At 37.6% G+C, this 23,896-nt stretch overlaps 1 protein-coding gene across 1 annotated transcript in view; it reads right to left on the reverse strand.

The window, feature by feature from the left end:
• Positions 1-265: 265 nt before the first annotated feature.
• Cpa6 (carboxypeptidase A6) overlaps positions 266-23,896 on the reverse strand; it is a 272,271-nt gene continuing 248,640 nt past the window's right edge. The window contains exons 9-11 of the mRNA XM_042666133.1: positions 10,956-11,158; positions 5,391-5,475; positions 266-483 (exon numbers count right to left, since the gene is read on the reverse strand). Coding sequence (XP_042522067.1) covers positions 266-483; positions 5,391-5,475; positions 10,956-11,158 — 506 coding nt within the window. The remainder of the gene's footprint in view (positions 484-5,390; positions 5,476-10,955; positions 11,159-23,896) is intronic.

Below are 23,896 nucleotides of genomic sequence, written 5' to 3' on the forward strand. Positions count from 1 at the left end.
GAAATCCTCAATTAATTTGTACATTTCTTGAGACAAAGGAACTTGGAATCAAATAATACTCTGAAGGAAAATAAAAGAGATGCCATTTCCTATCACACACTAGGCTAGTCCCCAATTTTTTTAAACCATCTTTTATTGTTACAAAGTGTCAACTTGTACAAGAAGGTCCTTTGAAAGTCTTTGGTATGTTCAGTCTACCCAATGACCCTTCTTTAAAAAAATGACTTCTACCCTGTGCCATGTGGTCTTGGGCCCAACTCTGCTCTCATGTGGCAGAATTGACTCTTCTGCGTTCTTTGGGACACTTCTTCAGCAGGTGCATCGTGATATTCTTCACAGCCAGCATTGTCTCCATACAGGTGGGTCTGATGAGCATCTCTGGGAGTAAAAATCCAAAATGCCCAGTGTCACGTAGTTCAAAAGCAAATGCATAGGGTATTCCAGTTTTGTAAGCCCAATCCAAGGAGCTACCAGAGCTTACATCTACAAGTTAAAAAAAAATTAGCCTTACTTAAGACTCTGCACAATTTTTCAAAATGTTTAAATTATCCTGCTTACTAAGCATCATTCCAATAATATACCTTTTGGATTGACAGTTACTTGACATAGACTTGTGCAATTTATAAATTGTATCTGCTACCATCTTTGAAGAACTTGTTTTGGTTTTGGTTTTGGGTTTTGGTACCAGTTTTGGGGCTTGAACTTAGAAGCTGGAGGGGTTTCCTTTCTGTTTAAAAATTTTTTTTTTTTGTTGAAGGCTGGCACTCTACCACTTGAGCTAGAGCTCTACTTGCAGCTTTTTGGTGGTTAATTGGAATCTCGTGGACTTTCCTCTGGATATCTGGCTGGCTTTGAACCTTGATCCTCAGATCTCAGCTTCCTGAGTCACCAAGAGTATAAAGCCTGATCATGGAGTGGCTCAAGATCTAGTTTTACCTACTGATGTTTGCTTTCTGTTTTTAGTTCTGAGCACTCAGTTCTTCTTTCCTTTCAAGGTCTAAAATATTGAAACTTTGTTTCCAGAAAACTTCCTTATTCTTTCTGCCTCCCTAGTTCTCTCTTGTTAAACTTGTTCTCAGCCTTTAGCTTGGAGTTTTAGGACTCTAGTTTCATAGGAGTCCTCACCTGGCCAAGGCAATCACTAAATCACTAACTCCCCCCCACTCCCCTCAGTCCCTTTTCTGCAAAACCTTTTTTGCAAATCCGCCAAGTGTTTCAGTTGTCACATTAAAGTCTTTTTTTGCTCCCATGATGCTCCTAGCTCCCCTCTCCGCCCCCTCCCCTCCGTCTTTTTTTTTTAATAGTTTCATACTTAAGGTGAGGTAGGGAGGTCAGGTCTGACAGGCACCATATTGGCCACATAGTTAATGGTAAAGTCTGGCATCTTGTCTTCATGATGATCCCACCTCCCAGGTGATGGGCATGCCGGAATCCTTGGAGGCAGGGGCCGGCACTTGGCTGATGGGTTGCTGGACCTGTCAGTCCGGTGTCTGGAACTGGGAATTCATGTGAACCTGCCCCCTGCCCCGACTCTATTTAGGCATGGAACAGCATAGGGCCATTATGCCATGCTATGTGTCTCCGTGTTAGCACCCTGTGTCCTGTCTCCTGGGCTCCCAATTCAGCTCCGATCAGAGCTGAATTAGTTTGTTGGTATTGTCTGAATTGGTTTGTTGGTATTGTCTTTGTTCTTTGTTTCCTCGCAGGGCCTGCTTCCTAACAGTGTTAAGTGTATTTTCAGGCTGTGGGCCTTTGTTACAATGGGCTGCTTGTGGACTGCTAGTGGTCTAATAAAGACTCCAAGATTCGATCCTTTAAAATGTGGCTTCTCTGATTCCTTCTCATCTCTTCTTGTCACCTCTTGACACCAATTGTTACCATCTTCTCGGAAAGGAGAGGATCTCTTTCTTAGGACCTAGTTTGGTTCATTCCCTTTCTCTTACATCTGCATTTGTCTTGGCCAGAATACCTGAAGGTTCCTTATTCCACCTGCCCAGGCCACACACCCTTGGTGACCATTCTCTTTTTCTTCTTTGCCTGAGAACTCAACAAAGAATTTAGATATGCTGCTTCTACATCCTTAAGCAATTTCAGTCTTGCAGATTATTTTTCTTTTTCTAGTAATATGTTAGACCTCAGGACTAACAAAACATTAGTTTAGCTCATTTGTTCAACTGAAGCCTCAACACTTGAGCCACACCTCTAGCTCAGCTTTTTGCTGGTTATCTTGGAGGTCTTTTTATGCCTGGACTGGCTTTGGACCACAATCTTCTGGATCTCAGCCTCCTGAGAAGCTGATATTATAGATGTGACCCACCAGCACCTGACTTCAATCTGGTTCTCATTTCTACTTATCCATTTAACACTGCTCTGGAAGGCCACCAAGAACTCCAAGCTTAATCTCTTTTTCTGGTTTCTGTTTTCCCCTCAGGTCCTACTTTCAGCCTCTCCACAGCACTTTATATAGCTGATGATCCGTGCTGGCAGCTCTGCCTTCTGGCCCTGTGACTTTACAAGCACAGAGCTGGCAACAGAGGCACTAAAGACAGCCTTCATGCCCTGTCTCCAGCACACCACCTCCTGTGTGGTGTGCCTCAGTGTCTTCAAAAAGTAGATGGGGTTGTTGTGAAATGAAAAGAATATAGATCATTTGAAATCATTATTTTACATCTTTATATCCCCAACATCTAGACTGTAGTTTTTAATATGAGCTCTTATGAATCATTAAATGAATAATTGTTCAAAGAAAAATGTGCTATTCAGGCTTGGAATGTGGCTTGCCTAGCATGCATGAAGCCCTGGGGTTGATTCCTCCGTACAACATAAACAGAAAAAGCCGGAAGTAGTACTGTGACTCAAGTGGTAGAGTGCTAACTGAGCAAAAGAAGCTCAGAGACAGTGCTCAGGCCCTGAGTTCAAATCCCAGGACTGGCAAAAAAAAGAAAAGAAAAAAGAAAAAAGAAAAGAAAAAAGAAAAGAAATTTCTATTCTTCTTTCAAATTAAACTATATATGATCCACTTTGATATAATACTATTATTGTTGTTAACTTTCCAGAGAATGTTTATTTATGCATAATTACTTTTTTCTACTGTTGTTCTTAGGATCAATTAGAAGAGAATCATAATGTGAAAAATGACAGCTAAATGGCTCTGCTGTCTTTCAGATTCCTCTTGTGTTGGTTAAGTTCACCTCAGCTGTGGCTCCAATGTCCCTCTGGTTAGAGAACATTGGAACTAGAAACAGTAGTCACAGTGGCCAAAGCCAGAGACAGTATGTGCCCACTGCTATGTGAGGGTTATGTGAACCGCTCATTTCCATGGTAACAGACTATTCTCCATAAACATAACTATGACTGTGCCTTTATGCTAGGCTGAAAATGTGAACTATTCATGAGATTTTAAAAATTAATGTTTCAGTGGGGCACACCAGTGTCTCATACCTGCAATCCTAGCTCCTCAGGAGGCTGAGATCTGAGGATCACAGTTTCAAGCCAGCCTGGGCAGAAAAGTCGCAGTATGACTCTTATTTCCAATTGACCACTCAAAATCTGGAAGTGGAGCTGTGATGCTGTGGCTCAAAGTAATACAGTGAGCAAAAAAGAGCTTAGGAACTGCGCGTGGGCCCTGAGTTCAAGCCTCATGACCGACAAAAAATAATTTAAAAAATTGTTTCAAGCCAGTTGCTGGTGGCTCATGCCTATAATTCTGGCTGTTCAGGAGGCTAAGATATGAGAATGGTAATTCAAAGCCAGCCTGGACAGGAAAGCTCATGAGGCTCTTATTTCCAATTATCCACCAAAAAAGCCAGAAGTAGAACTGTGGCTCAAGTGGTAGAGTACTAGCCTTGAGCAAAAAAGTTCAGACAGTGCCTAAGTTCTGAGTTCAAGCCCCAGGTCTGGCACACATGTAAAATTCATGTTTTAAAATTGCCCATATCCATATTATGTTGGTGTTTGTTGGGAATGTGATTTCCTTTCTATACTGTTGGATTTTTCCCCCCCTCTATTGAAAAACAGCTGTAGCTTGGTATAGTGGTAGATGCCAGTAAACCTAACACTCGGGAGGCTGAGACAGAGAGATTGCCAGTGTGAGGCCAGCCTGGACTACATAAACAGAGACTCTCTTCAGAAGAAAAAAAAAGAACAATAACAGAAACAAAAAAGATAGTTCTAAAAAGGTCAGCAATATGAGACCAATGATCATGCGCTTTGAAAAAAATCTCGATACTTATATTATTCTCATTATTAGGGTAAACTTACTAGACAAGCAATGGTAATGGACATGCCAAGCTCTGTTCTAAAGGCAGAAGAAAATGAGAGGTAGGGCATTAAGGGCAGCTAGCTTGAGAAAGTCAAGGAGAAATTTGCTGCCTTACTGAGAAGCATAATCAGATGTTAATATTTACATACTCACATACCATATTGTTTACAGTTATAAACATACACAGGCAATTATATTTCTTGTTGGATTTTCCAGGTAATCAAGTTAATAACATTTTAGAATTTGAAAGTCCATGAGAAAGGATCAATTGCAATTTTTTTTTTTTTTTGGGTCCGGTCGTGGGGCCTGAACTCTGGGCCTAGGCACTGTCCTTCAGCTCTTCAGCTCAAGGCTAGCGCTCTACCACTTGAGTCACAGCGCCACTTCCGGGTTTTTTCTTTTTTGCTTATGTGGTGCTGAGGAATTGAACCCAGGGCCTCAGGCATGCAAGGCAAGCACTCTACCACTGAGCCAACTTCCCAGCCCTCAATTGCAATTTCTTATGTTGCAATAATATTTCTATTTTGGAAACTGAAGCCTAGATTAATAATTCTGGCTAGAATGGTATGTGCAACCTATTTAGGACTAAAAAAAGTACATCTTCCAGATCTTTGTCTAAGTTCATTTCATGTTTCCTTATTTCATATAAAATGAGAAAGACTTAAATAACCTTTCAAGAGGAAATTCAGCTGTAGGTGCAATGTGCAAAAAAGCATTTCATAGCTAGAACAATGAAGGAAAGGAATGAAAAGGAAGCTATTGTAGAGGTGAAACACTTACTTCATTATCTTTCTGAGGCCCATCTCTAACCTTATACCACTTGCAATTGCTTAAAGCACCATTTTGGTGTTTTCTGCTGTGAAAAGTATCTCAATTCAAGTCCTAGTTATTACCACACACTTAGCATATTCTCAGCTTAGAATTTGTTTAAATTAATACAGTGATTTTTGTCAGGCTGTGTAAAACTAATCAGACAGAAACTCCCTCCATCTTCCTTTGGCCAAGTTGATAGTCACAAATTTCACTTTAAGGAGAATATACTCTCCTTTTTAAAAGGAAGTCCTGGCATAAGATATTGGTTTAAGAGATGGGTCTCATAGCATACACATAGCATACACAGGAAACTTACACAACATGCTGGAGGCAGGTCCATATTTGTACTGTACCCCATGTACAGACTGAAGAGCCTTTACAGCTTCATGAGCTGCAGATTCCTGGGAAGAAACAAGAACAACCAAAAAACCTGTATTGTTGTATTGAAACTTCTAGCAACATTGATATGGGGCTTAATTCTTGTTTATCACTATACAGAATACCCATGGGTACATTAGTTAATGAGTATTTTTAATAACAATATTATTTTACTCTTAGATCATATGGTATATTTTGCAACATATTTTACATTTAGTTTTTGTGGTGCTGAGGACTGAAATATACTTTACAACATATCCTTTCATTGGGGGTTATCCTCACAGTAAACCAGTGATCAATAACATTTCTATTCTACAGGTAAGTAAAACAGGCTCAGTAGTCCAGTGGGTATGCTGGGACTATGGAGCAAAGATGGAGTAAGCTGTGATAAGTACCCATATTTTTTTCTCTTTTTTTATGGTGAAAATATTGTGCAGAGGGTTTACAATTACATGGGCAAGATAATGAGTACATTTCTTATCAAGCATTGTAGCCTCCTCCTTTGTTTCCCCTTCCCATCCCTTCCTTTCCTCCCTCCCTCCCCACCCAATCCCCCCCACTAAAGTTGTAAAGTTCATTTTTGACGTAACGACTTGTACATCTCATTGTTGCAATATCCATATTTTTTGAGACTGACTTTGTGTCTTTTCCTCTTCAATGTAGTTTAGAGATACCAGTTACTGTTTGCTCCAGAATGTTTGACAGAGCAAGAGCAATGTTAGTCTTACTAAAAGCTCTATCCAGTCTTTAGTAATCTGTCAGGGTATAACAGATGCTTAATCAATATTTTTCATCTGAGTGTTGAGTAAGCATGCCTGCAAGAGTATTAAGGCAATCATATTGAACCTTAAGTATATATTTCAAAGGCTCAGTGTTTTAGTGGATAAATACAAGGTATTTAAAATACATCTGGACCACTTAAAAAGCAGCAGATAAAGATTGGTGGTGGTGGCTGCTGTTCTCTTTCTTTCTTTTCTTTCTTTTTCTTTTTTTCTCCTCTTCCTCTTCCTCCTGCTCTTCCTTCCCCCTCCTCCTTGCCATTGTCTCCCACCTCCTTCTCTTCTTTGACTGGCTTCTCTTATTTTGTGTTTCTCCTTAGTGGAAACAAGAACATCAGTTTCAGAATGCTTCATGACTTCTAAAGTTACAGTCACCTCTCACAGGGCTTAGGTATGTGCAGAAATTCTAAGGTGGAGCTCCTGTTATTAATGTCAAAAGTCAGGAAAAATCCTCAACATAATCAAAATCCTAAGTGGTGGAGATTCTGATATGATCTGTCCTTTAAAACATCCTAAAGCATGCCTTTTTCACAAGGAGTTAGACAAGTATTGTATAACAAGTGAGAGGAAGAGAAGTATATTGAAACCAGTATGCATTTCTCCCATTTCTATTTGCCTATGAATAATTTAATACTTTAATTGAAGCACTCTGGACAACACTGTGGTGTGTGTTGGTCTGAGTCCAACATTGGTGTCCTCATTCAGCTCAGGGACTCACAAGGCAGGGTTTGTAGCAAATGGTACCCTTTGTGAATGTTCAGGGACCAGGTTCTAAGAGTCAGCAGATTACTTGTTATTGATCTCAGTGATGATGGTATTCTTCTCACAGGAGCCAACAGAAAAAGGATGTAAACAACATAATGAGCTGTCTTCATGGAGACTCTTCTAAGATTTCAGCATCTTCTCCAACAGCCATAGCAATATTCCATAGCAAGGGAAGATATTCTACATTTAGAGGATTCTGAATTCTGCTAACCAGAAGACTTTTGTTTCTCATTATTTCAGAAAACCAAACCCACAGAAAAGGAAAAAAAGCTACCTTGCTTATTTATACAAAATTTTACCTAGCTTTAACCTTATGAGTTCACTGTACATCTGCCATTTGTATATAGGTATATATTGATAAAGAGTTTAGATATGATTTATGCACAGAAAGGAGAAGTTTCATTGGATTTTCTAAGAATTCTTTTTAGTGATACAGTTAGACCTCTTTAAAAGACTATTTAAGTGATCAAGTAATCCTTTTTTAGTGTGCTATTTTGTGGTTTGAACTCAGGGGTTTGTGCTCTTCGTTGGCTTTTAGACTTGAGGCTCGTGCTCTTCTACTTGAGCCACACCTTTACTTATGTTTTTATGAAGACAATTGGAGTCTCTTGAATTTGTCTGCCTGGTCTGGCTTTGAACTGTGACCCTCAGACCTAAGCCTTGATTACAGCATGAGCACTGATTCCCACTGATCCTTCTTTTTCCATTGTTTTTTCTTTCCAATTGTTCAAAAGGAACAAAGCCTTACTTACTAGTCCTTAGTTAAGTAAGGAACACATTTTTATTTACATATTTCTTTATTTCAAGTGACTTAATGACTTTAAACGGTAGCAGAAAATGACTCAAATATGGATGGGATGTTTTTGAACCATTCTGGCAGAATTTATTCATTTCTGCTTAAGAGTCAAGGATTGAGTTTCTGAGAACTTTTTTTTAAATTTTAGTTTCAACGATTAATCTTACGCTTAACAGACTTCAGGATTTCTTTTCTTTTCTTTTTTTTTGGGTCCAGTTGTGGGGCCTGAACTCTGGGCCTGGGCGCTGTCCCTCAGCTCTTCAGCTCAAGGCTAGCGCTCTACCACTTGAGCCACAGCGCCACTTCCAGCTTTTTTCTTTTTGCTTATGTGGTGCTGAGGAGTCGAACCCAGGGCCTCAGGCATGCAAGGCAAGCGCTCTACCACTGAGCCACCTTCCCAGCCCCAGACTTCAGGATTTCTAACCAATGGCATTAGAGACTTGTTTAGTGAATGGTTATTCACTACGGTGGGGGAAAGGGGCAGCCCTATGCATCATAGAATATTTAGTCTCAACCTTGGCCTCTATCCTCTAGATGCCATCCCTCCTCCCTCTTGTGCCTCCTGACACTGTTACAAGCTGATTGGGAAGCAAATGCATTCATGGCTATTAACTGTTGACTTACCCTTATGCCACATCCTCCAAACTGAAGACCAAAAGAAAATAAGCTGAACTTATGGCAGGAGGATGGATTTTAAAATATAGAAAACATTCTCACCAAGAATGCTTTTATTTACTGCAAATGCCTTATCATCTGTTATACAAATATAAATAGACTTTGTTCCCAAAAGGTTTGAATGTTTGCCTATAGAAATATTATGATATAGGTGTCCAGGGTGTCAGGTCAATAAAAACAATGGCTATAGTGAAGCCATAGCAACTGAGTGGAAGCCTATTTGACCCACAGCATAGCTGACTCTTTTTGCAAAGAGAAGGAATTTGTTCAGAATTTTTGGAATGCTAAGAACAAAGCTCACTTTGGTCAGAATAAAAAGCTTTCCCCCAGGGTTTTTGTTGATTCTTTACATCCTCTATTCCTTTTAGGCCTTGTCCATCTACACTAGAAATTTCTGAAACCCCAAGCAGTTTGGTGCAGGGTTTAGAGTTCCAGGTATAATGTAAAGGGAAATGTGTCTTCCTCTTTAATAAAAATGCTTTTAGTATCATAATATAATAAAAATAAATAAATACTTGGTCTTAGTTCTGGGTTCTTGACATGTAGTTTCTAAAACACTTAGAACTTCAAGAATGATGAGTCTTTGAGAGATGACTGGTAACTGGAAGCTTCTAGATAAATTCAGGATAGAGGTCTAGTATCAGAAAGCCCTGGAACTTTTAGCCTGATATCCTAGCCTTTGTGGAGATTTGTTGAATCACCAATGGACAATGATATGTTCAACTATGCATAGGTAATGTTGCCTTTATAAAGCCCCTTGGGGTTTGGAGGACAGGATTAGTGAGCATGTAGAAGTACTAGGAAGGTGGTTTACCTGGAGGAGGGAAAGAAGCTCCATGGCCCTTCCCCTCTTCTCTTTCCCTTATCTTAGTGACCTCTTCCATTTGGCCGTTCCTGAGTTGGGTACTCTAAAATAAATTAGTAAGTGTAAGTAAAGCACTCTCCTAGAGTCACTGAATCATTCCAGTGAATTACTGAAACTCAGGAGAGGCTGATGGGCTCTGGGACTGTTCAGCCAAGTCACTCAGTTAGGTAACACGGGAACCACCTACTTACGGTGGATCTATAACATGGAGGCAGTCTGCCACGAATCCTGGGTAGTTGGTGTTAGAATTGAATTGAATTGGGCACCACATAGTTTGTGTCTGAGAAGTGGTGTTAGAAAATACTACATGTTTGATGCCAGGAATTAAGCAACAACAATTTCTCAAACATTCATACAGGCTGGAATACAAAATGTAACTTTATGTCTCAGTGAATGTTGACAAGTTAAGCGCATTCTTGTAACCAGTACCCCAGTCAAGGATCAAACAATGGGAACAACCTAGAATTCCTGTGGTTTTGTTTTTTTTTTCCCACGACTGCTTCCCTGCCTCCATTTTTCCCTCAAAAGTAATTGCTGTCCTAACTTCTAAAATTTTTATGTATTAGTTTTTCTTGGTTTTGAACTTTACAGGCCTTTAGGTGCTATAGGCTCTGAAATGAACTCACTTTATGATGAATTATGCTTGTTGGGTTTTTGAGATAAGAAAAAGGGAGCTCTTCCATTTTCACTTTAAAGTAATCTTCTGGCTGAAAGCCTGCTCATTCTTAGTTGTAGCTTGTCAGACGCATGCCCAGAGACGTACTAGCATTAAGCAAATAGCACTTATTAATTAAACTTGCTTTTAATTAATGAGAGTTAGACTATAATTTATGAACGATTATTGACTCAATAAAGTTAATTACAGTCCTGCATATGTGACCCAGACTGTAATACTAATCAAATCCATCTTGACCTTTTCTATGTAACCCGTGGTAAGAATGAAAATCAGCTGGAAATGATTGCATTGTGAGAAGCAATGGTTAAAAATCAACAACTCTGGAGCTACACTTGGTGATGAGTCCTGGAAAAGGTGAACATTAGTAGCCATGTGTCCTTAACATAACTATATAATCTTCCTGGACCTCAGTTTCCTTATCTGTAAATTGGAGATATGAATTATGAAAAGCCAGGCACTGGTGGCTCACACCTGTAATCCTAGCTACTCAAGAAGCTGAGATTTGAGGATCGCAGAAAAGTCTGTGAGACTCTTATCTCTAAGAAACCACTCAGAAAACCAGAAGGGTGGTGTGGCTCAAGTGGTAGAGTGCTAGCCTTGAGCTGAAGAGCTAAAGGACAGTGCCCAGGCCCACAGTTCAAGCTTCACGACAGACCAAAAAAAAAAAAAAAAAAAAAAAAGAATTATGAAGAAGTTGGGCATGGTGGAACCCAACTATAATATTTGTACTCAGGAGACTAAGGCAGGAGCATCTTGAATTCAAGGCCAGGCTAGCCTATATAAACCTGTCCCAAAACAAGTTATGAAGAGCAAATGAGTTCATATACAATACTCATTAGGATAAACACAACATATTTGCTATTGTCACTACTACTAAGATCACCTTAGCATCTGAAAGGAGCCATGGTGTCTGGCACACACCTTTATATAGAGAGCCAAATACTTACCACACAGCCGAAATTGGGGATTGTTGCGTATTTGTAAGAATAGGGATATAGCAACATCTGTGCGTATGCGTGAAAGGAGAGGTAAGCCTTAATGTGATTTCTGTGTTTCCGGAGGAATTTCGATACAGCCTTCACTTCTGGCTCAGATTCTGGGAAAGGTCCACAGTATGTGTCATCACAAGGGTGCAAAGAGGCACCTTCACCTGCCAATCAGGACAGAAAACAGGGTGAGAGCGCAAGCAGCAAGAAAGCAGGAAACACCAGTCAACTTAGATGTGCTTGAAAACTCAAACAGTGCCTTCTATTTTCATTTCTATAAGCAGGTATTAAGGAATTCATCTTTTTTTATTTGTAGAATATAGTTACTAAAAATTTTGAGATAACTGAAACCTCATGGGCAATAGGAGAGCTAAATGGAAACCAGGTACTGATTGAACCTTGCTTTAAAGGAATGGTTCTCTCCTCTGTCAGTTCCTGTTCTCTAGAGAACTAATCCAACAGAATCCCCTAGAGTAGGCTAGGCTTCCTATTTACATGCCCTATAATACCTGTACTCTTTTCATAGCATTCAACACACTTGTAATTAGTGTTCAATATTTGCTTATTTAACATCCCACCGATGTTTATACTGTTTTAGGTGCCTGGGATACCTTAGAAATAACACAGGAAAAAAAATCCCAACTCGAATAGAAGCCTATTATTTCCTCCTCCTCCTCTTCCTCCTCTTCCTCCTCCTCCTTTTTTTCTTCCTCCTCATCTTTCTCCTCCTCCTCTTCTTTCCCCTGTCTTCCTCTTCTTCCTCCTGTCTCTTTTCTCCTCTTTCTTTCTCCCTCTTCTTCCTTTTCTTTTCCTTCTCCCTCTCCCTCCTTCTCTCCATTCCCCCCATCCCCTTCCTTTGGCAGTACTGGGGTTTGAATTTAGGGCTTCATTCTTGCTCTGCAGGTGCTCTACTGCTGTACCATATCTCCAGTCCTCTGAATCTACATTCTTTCTCTCTGGCTTCTTTGCTCAGTGTAGACCAACACTGTATTTCACCCCCCCCCCCCCAAATACTTAGCATCTATAACAATAGCACAGTAAGCATTCTGCACACATATAGTGGATAAATCAATGTCAGATCATAAGGAAAATATAAGTCAAGTGCTGGTGGCTCACACCTGTAACCATAACCACTCGGGAGGCTGAGAGCTGAGGATCTTGGTTTAAAGCCAGCCCAGGCAGAAAATTTCCCATAAGATTCTTATCGCCATTTAATCACTCAAAAACCAGAAGTGGAGCTGTGCTAGCCTTGTGTGAAAGGGGCCCAGGCCCAGGCCCTGAGTTCAAGCCCCATGACAAAGACAAAAACAAAAAGAGAAGAAAAAAAAGAAAAGGAAAAAAATATGTAAGTATAAGATATAGATGTTGATATAGCAAGCACACAGAAATGGGCTAGAAATAATTGTGCAAGATCACATGTCTAACACATTTCTATTATATTTTTAGATTAGCAACATTCAAATGCCTTCTAAAACTTCAGAGGCATTTCTAATTATTGTGGGGGTCAGTTATGGTTTAGTTAAGAAGGCTTCAAAACTAAATTTTATTTACTGAGAAAAAAGCCTATCATATAGGGAAAAGTTAAGAGGAGGTCTGTGAAAGGAAAGGAAGAAGATAGAATCACTGAGGCACTTCAGTTTTAAGAAATTTTGGAAATAAGTTATTCCTCAAGGTTATTTCCCAGTATGGGCTATTACCACTCATTTAGAAACAGTAACTTGAGAAGTGCATGACAAATGTTTGGTGGTTTTGTAGCATAGTCCAATCTGCTGAATAGGAACAGAGAACTAAAGCAATTCAGGCTTGATCTTGAGAATATTAAGTATGGTTCATGATGTTGGAGAGTCAAGAGTCAAAAGAGGGGAACTCAAAGCAACTGGCATTTCCTTCTTTTGAATCTCATTCTGCAAGTATCCCAGATGCAAGTATAATGTAGGTGGGAGTTGGAATATACTGTAAAGACTACAGCTGGTAGTCTGAAGGAAATGGGGAAAATAAGAGCTATCTGGGAAATAACAATGTAAAACACTGGAAAAACCAAAACACAAACTGAACAACTAATTCCAGAGAGAACAAACCTAATGAGCCAGAGAAAACAAGAATGTACAATAATACTAATGCATATTCTCAAGGGCAGCTAGGACACTAGAAACCATCAGGGATAAGGAGTTATTAAGAAGCAACCACAATCAGATGTAGTAGAAATAGAAAGCTTAATTCATGGGTTAAATGAATACAGTTGATGAAAGTATTAATGAGAAGGAGTTGGGTTAGAAACATTCCCAGAAGTCCTCTAAAAGGCATACATAATTAGAAAAATGACAAACAAATTAAAGGATATGAAAACTAGAATAACTATCAATATATAATTAATAGGAAAACTAGATGGAGAGAAAAAATAAAGTTAAATATTTGAAGAGAGGTTAATTAAAATTCTTCTACAATGAAGGACAGACTTAACAGACTTGGTCTTGTACTGAACAAAAGGTGCAAAACAGAAAATGCCAAGATTTGGCATATTAAAGTAAAAGGAAATAATTCTAGGGAAGATAAAAGCAGGTTGTTTAGAAAAAACCAGAAACAAGATGAACATTTGATTTTTTTCAAGAACAGCACTAGAGAGATGGTTTGAGGGGCTGGGAAGGTAGCTCAGTGGTAGAGCGCTTGCCTTGCATGCCTGAGACCTTCGATTCCTCAGCACCACATAAGCAAAAAGAAAAAAGCTGGAAGTGGCGCTGTGGCTCAAGTGGTAGAGCGCTAGCCTTGAGCTGAAGAGCTGAGGGACAGTGCCCAGGCCCAGAGTTCAGGCCCCACTACCGGCCTCCCCCCCCCCCAAAAAGAGAAATGGTTTGAAAGTATACTCTGCACAATATCTAGGAATTAATCTACCTAAGAATGAAAAACTACTAGAAACAACATCTTTTTAGTGTATGTTTAGTGTATATTAATGTACAAAGCAATTTCGTTGTGATATTTCCGTACATGCATATATGTTATAATCCAATTTCCCCTTTCTACTACTCACTCATGTCTTCCCCCTTTCAAACAATTTTTAACTAGTTTCATTATTCTATTTTCTTACATGTGTATGAAGTATTTGGATCATATTTACTTCCCCTTTGCCATTTCCTTTCACTCTACCTCCCCTTTCCCTCCAAATTGTCCACCCACCCAAGTTCTGACATGAATACATTGTGTATGTTCCACATATATTTCTCTTTCACAATATTTCTCTTCAACAGTCTGCCTTATTTTACTTAACATGATGACTTCCGTCCTATCCATTTTCCTATTTGCTTTCTTTGTTTTTGTTTCTGGTTTTTGTTTTGTTTTGTTTTGGTCAGTCATGGGCTTGAACTCAGTGCCTGGACCCTGTCCCTTAGTTATTTTGCTCAAGCACTCTACCACTTGGAGACACAGGGCTATTTCTGGTTTTCTGGTGGTTAATTGGATATAAGAGTCTCAGAGACTTTCATGCCCAGGCTGGTTTTGAACCACGATTCTCAGATCTCAGCCTCCTGTGTAGCTAGAATTACAGGTGTGACCCACCAGCACCCAGCCTCCTATTTGTTTTGATAGTTCTGAGGTAGAATTCAGGACCTCAAACTTGTTAGGCAAACACTCTACCACTTAAGCCAGGTAGCCAGCCCTCCATCTATTTTCCTATGAATAACATAATTAGCAGTAAAATCTTAAAAATCTACTAAAAGGTAAGTAAAGATGTCAATTATTCCTTATGTATGTATGTATGTATTTATTTATTTTTAATTGGGTTTACACTTTTCTTTTTTTTCCTTTTTTTTCTTTTTCTTTTTTATTGTGAGAATACCATACAGAGAGGTTACAATTACATGGGCAAGATAACGAGTACATTTCTTATCAAGCATTGTTGTCTCCTCTTTGTTTCTCCTTCCCATCCCTTCCCATACTCCCCTTCTCCCCCCACCCGATCTTCCCTTATTTTTTTTTTTTCAGTTCAATTTAACTTAAAATCAATTTAGAGATGATGGATTTGGGGGACTCAACTAAAGAAAAATTCTTTTTTCTTTTTCTTTTTATATGTTTTCTCTCACATTTGTTAGGTTCTAATGCTCATTATGGTCTTGGAGTAGAAATAGAATTAGGTGTAGAAGAGGGTTTCATTTTGATGTGACCAAAATATACCACAATATACTTCAATAGATTCATCCCCTCCATCACTCTCCTTCATCCCTCTCTCCTTACTGAACCAATCTTAATGAGCATTATTGTTCCATGTTTAAATGAGTACATATAGTATTTTGACCACAGTCACTATTCTTCACCCATTCCTTTCCCATTAGTGACAGGTCCTGTTTTGCATTTCTGTCTTTCATTTTTAAAGTGCATGTTAATTAAGAACTAAAAATTTTAAGTAGTTTTCTGAAGTTGATTTTTAATGGATACATAATAACTACACACATTTATGGAGTACAATGGGATAATTTAATATGCATAATAACCACTAGGGTGAACATAGATTATGTCTTTGTATTTGGTGCCTTTGTATTTCTAGTTCTTTATGAAATGTAAAATAAAGAAAAAAAATCAGACACAAATATCATGTTACCAAAAACTTACTATAAGTATCTATCTTTCTGTGTTAAGAATGCTAGAACCTAATCTATTTAACTGTACCTTGGTATCCATTATTAAACCTCATTCATCTTTACCCTTCCTAGACAATAATACCTCACTGCTTTACTCTCTTGTCCTATGAGATCAGCTTTTTTAGTTTGTCTATATAAATGAGAACATGAAGTACTTGACTTTCTTTGTCTAGCTTATTCTACTGGCCATATCATTTTCTAGAAGAACTCTACAATTTTTGAGAGAGATAACTTGCTAGGAGAAATCTTAGAAGAGTAAAGAATAGGTACTTACCCTAGCAAGCACTAAAATATCTTGGATAGGAATAACAATAATGACATGATTATCAATCAGGAATAGATTAGTGGACCAATGAAACAGAATAGATAGAAGCATGCCATAGAGAATCACGAATTCCTATGGAAAAGTTTGCTTGATGAATGATGTTGAGAAAACTAGCTAACGATGTAGGGAAAATAGAATTGATAATTACTTGTGTGTGTGTGTATACATAGGTAAAATTTAAATTTAAAAATTATGGTAAGGAAGCCAAAACCATAGATTTTGTTTAGTCGTAGGTGCTTTCTCTAATCCCTTTCCTTCATTATCCTTGGATGGGCTTCCAGAATGGGGGGAAATTATGAGAGGTGTTTTTGTTTTGTTTTGTTTTAGTTGTTGCTTGTTTTTAATACTGGGTTTGTGATTTTGCAACACTTAAATTGTAGGTACCTCTAGCTCTTTTCATTTTAGTTATTTTTTTTTAACGAGTCTATGTCTTTGCTTGGGACAGCCTGGTCCACAATCCTCCTATGGGATGACAGGCCATACTCAACTTTTACTGATTTAGATGAATAGTCTTACTTACTTTGTGTCCAAGCTGGCCTCTAGCTGTGATCCTTCCCATCTCTACCTCCCAAGGAGGTAGGATTATAAACATTATTCATCATGGACAGCCTAAGAAATATGTTCTTGAATAAGTGTTGATGAAGATTATGTATGGGGTGCAGGGTGTGGAGGAGGGCTTTGAAAATTGACCACATTCAATGAAATAAAAACAATAAAATAATAATAATAAAATAATACATAATAATAAAAAATAATAAAAACAATATTGCAAAAAATAGAAAGAGAAGAAGAAAGAAGAAAAGTTTCTAAGAAAAATTTTAGATTACAGCATTTTCCAAATTCTCTTTGTTTTTGTTGTATCACTCAGGGTCTGCACACTGTCCTTTAGCTTTTTAACTCAAGGCTTATGCCTCTTGGGTCACAGCTCAACTTCCAGCATTCCCTCCTTTTTTGGTGGTTCACTGGAGATAAATCTTTCCTGCCTGGGCTAGCTTCAGACCTCAGTTCTTAGATCTCAGTCTCCTGAGTAGTTAGAGTCACAGATATGAGACCCAGTATCAGGCTCAAATTCTGTATAAAATAATTTTCAAAGTATATTTTGAACATTTGGAAAGCTTTTTTTTATTTCTCATTTTTATTTTTAATTCCCTTTACTTCCTCAAATCAGATAAACTATACAAAACAAAGGATATTGAAATCAAAGACAGTGACCACAGAGAATAAACCAGGGAGGTGGGGGGAACAAAAGAGAAAAGAAATAACTGCAAAAAGTACACTGAAAACAAACCACAAAACACAAAAAAACAAAGAAAAACTCTTCATTCCATATCTGGAGTTCATTTCAACTAGCATCATTTTATATGATCATACATACACAGCTATTGAGTTATTATGATCCTCTGTTATGACTATGGTAGGAATATACTAATTATTACAAAGGAGGGAAACCATGAAGCCATTGTTTCTTTGGGTCTGCCTTACTTCACTTAATATGATTTTTTTCTAAGTCTTTCCATTTCCTTACAAAGAGGAGATGTAATTCTTCTGATGGAAGCATAGAATTTCATTGTGTATATATACCACATTTTCTTGATTCATTCATCTACTGAGGGACATCTGGGTTGAGACCATATCTTAGCTATGTATCAGAATTGATTCCCACAGATTGGGAGAAGATCTTCATTAGCTATGAAACAGACAAGGGCCTCATATCTAAAATATACTTAGAGCTAAAAAAATTAACCCTAAATCTTCAAAGAAATAATCAAAGAATTAAAAAGCGACTTCTTTGAAGAGAAAATAAGAATGAACCCCAAGATAGGGACACAAGAGGTTTTTTCTTTGTTGCTGTTGTTTTAATGTACTATGTAATTTTTTTTTGTTTCTTTTGTATGTTCTTTTGTATGTTCTTCCCCCATGGTATAACCCCTCTTGTCACTGTATTTGATTCTGGTGCCATGCAACTTGTATATACATTTTTCTGAATTGGGGAGGGGAAGGGAAATAACAAAATGCTGAAATGAGATGTACAAGACACTATGTTGAACTTTACAACTTGGAGGTGGTGGTGGCGAGGAGTTCGGGAGGTGGGAAGGGAAGGAATAGTAGGGGAAAAACAAAGGAGGGGGTAACAATGCTCAAAAGGAAATGTTCTCATTAACTTACTCACGTAACTGTAACCCTTCTGTACTGTACCTTTACAATAAAAAAAAAAAAAAAAACTAAAAAAAACAATGGCCAATAGCCACATGAAGAAATGCTCAACATCTCTGGCCATAAAAGTAATGCAAATCAAAACAACATTGAGATATCACTTAATCCCAGTTAGAATGACCATTATCAAGAAAACAAATAATAGCAGATTCTAGCATGGATGTAACCAAAAAGGAACACTGTTGGTGGGAATGTAAACTGGTTCAGCCACTCTGGAAAGCAATATGGAGGTTCCTCAAAAGACTAAACTAGAGCGAGCTCCCCTAGGACCCAGCAATCCCTCTTCTGGGCATTTACCAATGACCACAAACAAGGCCACATTAAAGCTATCAGCACAACCATGTTCATTGGAAAGTTTTTTTAAAAAAATAATTCTATCACTAGTAGAATCTGAATTTGAAAACTGATTCTTTGTGCAAATCAATACCATGACTATGCCTCTATCATGAGCTCCTAATTCTTTTGGACTCACTATGTGTCAGGCTCTTTAATGCAATATTTTCCTTAATCTTCACATTTACCTTATGTGGTATTCAGTATTATAATCACAATTTTATCAGAACAACAAAGAATTAAACTATACATCTATAGGACAAAACATAAATCAGATCATGTGCAATTATGCAAAAGGCTAGCTGGGCATGTTACCTCATGTTTGTAATGCTGGTATTTAGAAGGCTGAGGCAGAAGATCATGAGTTTGTAGCAAGCCTGGGCCACATAAACCAAACAAAAACAAAAGAATAAAGATAAAATACAAAACAGTAACTGCAAAGGTTTTATATTTCATAATTAAAAGTAAAAATTGAATATACCAAATAGCATTGGTTGAATATTTCTATCTACTGACTTAGGTATTAGGGATGCAAATGAAGTAACCAAATACTTTGAGAAACCTACAGATGAGCTAGAGGGCAAACACATAATTGAAAATATTCAGAAAGCAGAAAGAAGGGGTAATTACCCTACTTGACTGTTCAGAAAAGTCCTTTCAGAGGAGATAATGTCTCTTGGAACATGTAAGGTTAGAAGGATAGATGTGTGGTGGTCAGAATAAACCAAAAATATAAAAGCAAGAAATATTTAATTCTAAAATTTAACACAAAATGTGAGTCAGGGAAGTTTGGTAATGAACCTAAAATAGTTATTAGGGACTGGTTAACTCAGCATCTTATAAATTATTATATGTTATGCTAGGAGGTAGAGATCTTTTATGCATCAAAAATGCACCAGTTGGGCTAAGTGTGGTGGCTCACACTTGTAATCCTAGCTACTCAGGAGGTTGAAATCTGAGGATCATAGTTCAAAGCCAGCCCAGGCAGCAAAGTCTATGAAACTCTTAACTTCATATAATCAACAAAGAACCAAAAATAGAATTGTGTCTCAAGAGGAAATATTCTAGTCTCAAGCAAAAAAAAAAAAAAAAAGCATTGGGACAGCACCCAAGCCAAGTTCAAGCCCCAGGACCAGCATAGACAGTCAGACAGACAGATAGACAGGCAGGCAGACAGACAGACAGACAGACAGACAGACAGATGCACACACACACACACACGCACACACACACACACACACACAGAGTGTCAGAAAAATATACCAGTTAGATTTTCTGCAGCAGCTCTACCCGCTGTCATTCTGGAGCCACCACCGTATGCTCTTCAAACAGACACTTCCCCACTCATTATCTTGTCATGGTAGGGATATTAATGCAAGGCTCTGTTTGCAGGATGCAGGTGTCTTCATAGGGCAATTTTGACTTGGGAAGTCCCCGTGGGTTTAGCTCCATCTTTTTTATACTTGTTCTCATATTTGAGTCTCTTCCAACCCTTCTTTTTCCCCTCTCCTTTCATAGGTTTCTAAACTGGTTCATAGTGTTTTACTTTCCCTTGCTTCCTGTCCCTTATTGGCCATGGAACGTGGCCTTTTCATATTCAGGTAAGATATTTGAATATAAAATGTATCCACCATTGCCTAATCTGGTGGTGTCTAGAAGAAAGGTTTTCTCCAATAAATCACTTGGGCATCTAACGGTGTCATTGCCTGGAAAGTCCCAACTTAACCTAAGTGAAGGTTTTTAAAGTAAAGGTTTATTGAAATATAATTTACATACAATTAACCCTTTAAAGGACATAATACAGTGATTTTTCACCCACTTACAGAGCTTTGTAACCATTATTGCTGATTTTAGAACCTTCTCATTATTTCAACAACAGCATTCTCATTAAGAGAATTTTCATTACCCCATTATTATTTTTATTTTTTTAATTTAATTTAATTTTATATGAGAACATACTGTACAGAGGGGTTACAATTACATGGGCAGGATAATACATACATTTCTTACCAAGCATTGCAGCCTTCTCCTTTGTTTACCCTTCACCTCCCTTCCCAGCCTCCCCCCTCCCCCCCCACCCAATCATACCCCCCCCCCCCCACCGACATTGTAAAGCTGGTTTTGACATGACATTTTGTACTTCTCATTGTTGCAACAGGTCCACCTGAATCCTTAAACGACTTGTTTGTCCCCATCTCCTCCACATGTTATACTAACATCAAATATAGTGAAAGCGGGGGTTACACTGTGGGGGAGGGACATACAAAGCAACAAAGAAATAATCTTATTAGGGGGTCAATTGATATTTCTCTTCCTTAGCCTCTCAATTTTTAAGGGTTTAAAGACATGGTCAGATTTTCATTTTATGTTGATCTTGCCCGAGTTTATAATGATAGCCCCAAGTCTATAATTAAGGAAATCAGTTCAAGATACAAATACAACAATCCAGGCCAGAGATGTTGATAGCTGGAATTAGGGTGGCCATATTGGGAATGGTAACAACAATTGCATGGGAGGGATGGAGGGAGGGATGAAGGGAAGGAGGGTGGAGAGTAAAAGGAAGGGAAAGAGGAAAGGAAGAGAAAAGGGAGTGGGGTACCAGGGAGGAAGAGAGAAGGAGGGAGAGAAAGACAGAAAGAGAGAGAGAGGCAGCGGGGAGGGAGAGAAGACAGAGACAGAGATTGTTGGGAGAAAGATCTAGAAACAACGGGAATGTGTAGACTCAACCATCTGTTGAAACCTAGGCCTTGAATACTAGGTAGGATTTCTTTTTTTGTTTCTTTATTGTGATCACATTTATAATAAACTTTAGATATGTTTGCCTGCTATATTTTTGTCATTTATTATTTTTGAGCTAATATGTGAACACACAAAAATAAAAATTAAAGAATGGCTTTAGAGATAAACAATAATTGAATGTTTTTTTAATTAATCATGCAGGAAAATGTAATTCTCTTAAAATAAGAATGAGACAGATGAAATCTAACTTAAGTACTTTAGCAGTGTCCAGAAATTATTTTTCCTAAATGAATGTAAGATGTAAATTATGCTATAAAAGAACATGTGCATATTAAATTCTTGGTTGATCTCTCAATTGGAATTTTTAGTGCAAAAGTATATATTCTTCAGTCTTTCTGGATGTTTAAAAAGAATAATTTATTTCTCTAAGAATATCCATTACAGAGTTAATTTGATATATACATAGATAATGGCCATAATTGAATATTTGGTAGAAAGAAAGAATATGCAATTGTATAAAATGAGATAGTTAAGGTATCTATTGGAGAGAAAAGAAAATGAACTAAAGAATGACAGTAGTTTGCTAGGCCAGTAATATGCCAATAAGTTTTCCCAATGTTTTATTTCTATAATCTTATATCAATTTTATGAAAATAGAGTAGAAAAGAATAGATATCTGAGACTTTTTTTTGTTTTTGTTTTATGTTGTAAATTGTGGGGCTTGAACTCATCGCTTGGACACTTTCCTTAAAAAAAAAAAACCAAACAAATAACCAATGGTTTTAGCTGGGCACCTATGACTCATGCCTGTAATCCTAGCTACTCAGGAGACTGAGATATGAGGATTGCAGTTCAAAGTCAGCTTGGGCAGGAAAGTCTGGGAGACTTTTATCTCCAGAGAACTGGAAGTGGTGCTGTGACTCAAAGTGGTAGAGTGCTACCCTTGAGTGAAAGAGCTGAGGGACAGAGCCCAGCCCTTGAGTTCAAACCCTATTAACTTACAAGAAAAAAAAAGTTTAGAAAGTTTAAAAGGTAAATAAGCAAAAACAGAAAAATAGTTGGCTTTATCTTACATTTCTCAGCCACTGATCTCTGGAGAGTTGGTAGATATATACCAAGGTACTCTAGTGAGCAATATCTAGGGAAATCAAAGTTATTTTGCGTGTTTTAAAAAATCAGTTATATTTTAATTTTTGTTGCTATTTTTGCTTATTGCTTTAAGATTTCTTACAAATGGGCTCAGAATGCCATGATATTTAAAAAATTTCAGTCTTTTAAAATAATTTTTTGGGGGAGGGGATTGGGGCCATATGCCTAGCATGTACAAGTCCCTTGGTTCAATCCCCAGCACATACAAAACTTTCATTCTCACTCCCATTCCAACCTTAAGTAAAATCTATGCTAAAAATTGGACACAGTTGTCAATATAGTTTACAAATATACACACATATGTGTGTTTATATGCCATGCATGCATGTATGAGTATTTACACAGGTATAGTTATTCAGTCTTTCATATTTAGGAATAATTGCTTGGTTGCAAAATAGAATTATAATCACACATTTTGCCTCTTGCTTTTTTCTTTCTTCAATTGTATTTTGTAGAGCTGTATGTACATCACTTTGAATTCAATCTTTTTAATGCACTATATTGTAATTGACGTATAATTTAGTCTCCTGTGTGTTTACTGTTGGGAGCTGTGCTTATTTTTCTGTCTTCTCTGCTTCTGGCACGCTGAACAGTATTTCATTAACGAAAGTAGGGCCACTACAACTCATCTGATACAAACAATACTGCAATAAATATCAAAGTACACGTCCTTGCATCTGAGCAAGAACATTTCCATGGTACAGACTCAGAACTAGGACACTGGCATGAATGATCAGTTCATATGACTTAACATTTTAAAATTTCTAAGAAGATATTTTAAATTCACATTGACTTTTGGTCAGATTGCCCACTAAAACTGTTACCACAAGCAGTGTAGGAGTACCATTTCTTTTTCATTCATACAAGAAATTACCTGCAAGTGTATCATCTTGTCAGATAGCAAAAAGATAATCTACTAGTTTTTCTGTAAATATGTGTATTTATCTTTATTTTAGATTGAAATCTTTCCTTAATAATGTTCTTAGCTCGTTTTGAGTTGTCTTTCTCTTAGTTGTATATAAAAATAGTTCGTATGGATATCTGCCATCTGCATTGCCTTTTATACTAGAATATATAATTTTTCCATTTATTTATGGCAATGTTAGTCATTTTATATATTAAACTTTATGATCACAGTGTATTTTTTAAATGCCTCTTTTGGTTTCTTGTTTCGTTTAAGAAAACTTTAACTATTGTTAAAGATGAGAAGTATTTTCTAGATTTTCTTCTAAGAATTTGCTACTCCATTTTTCTCCCCTTTCCAGCTCAGTATTTAATCTTTCTAGATTTTGCACATATATAACATGTGGTTGTTTCTGGATGAATAGCCATTTCTGTCATTATTAAGTATCCTGTTATCTCCCATTGAATTAAAATACCACATTGGTCATAAAGTCTGCTACATGTTTGGACCTATTCTTGGACCCTCTGTTTTCTGCTGCTGTTTTTCCTATTCCCATATTATTACCATATTTATCTATATCAGCACTGAAGTATATTCTGGTGCCAGAGTT

The sequence above is a fragment of the Dipodomys spectabilis genome, unplaced genomic scaffold, assembly GCF_019054845.1.
Source record: "Dipodomys spectabilis isolate Male_0828 unplaced genomic scaffold, ASM1905484v1 ptg000015l, whole genome shotgun sequence".
Taxonomy (NCBI): domain Eukaryota; kingdom Metazoa; phylum Chordata; class Mammalia; order Rodentia; family Heteromyidae; genus Dipodomys; species Dipodomys spectabilis.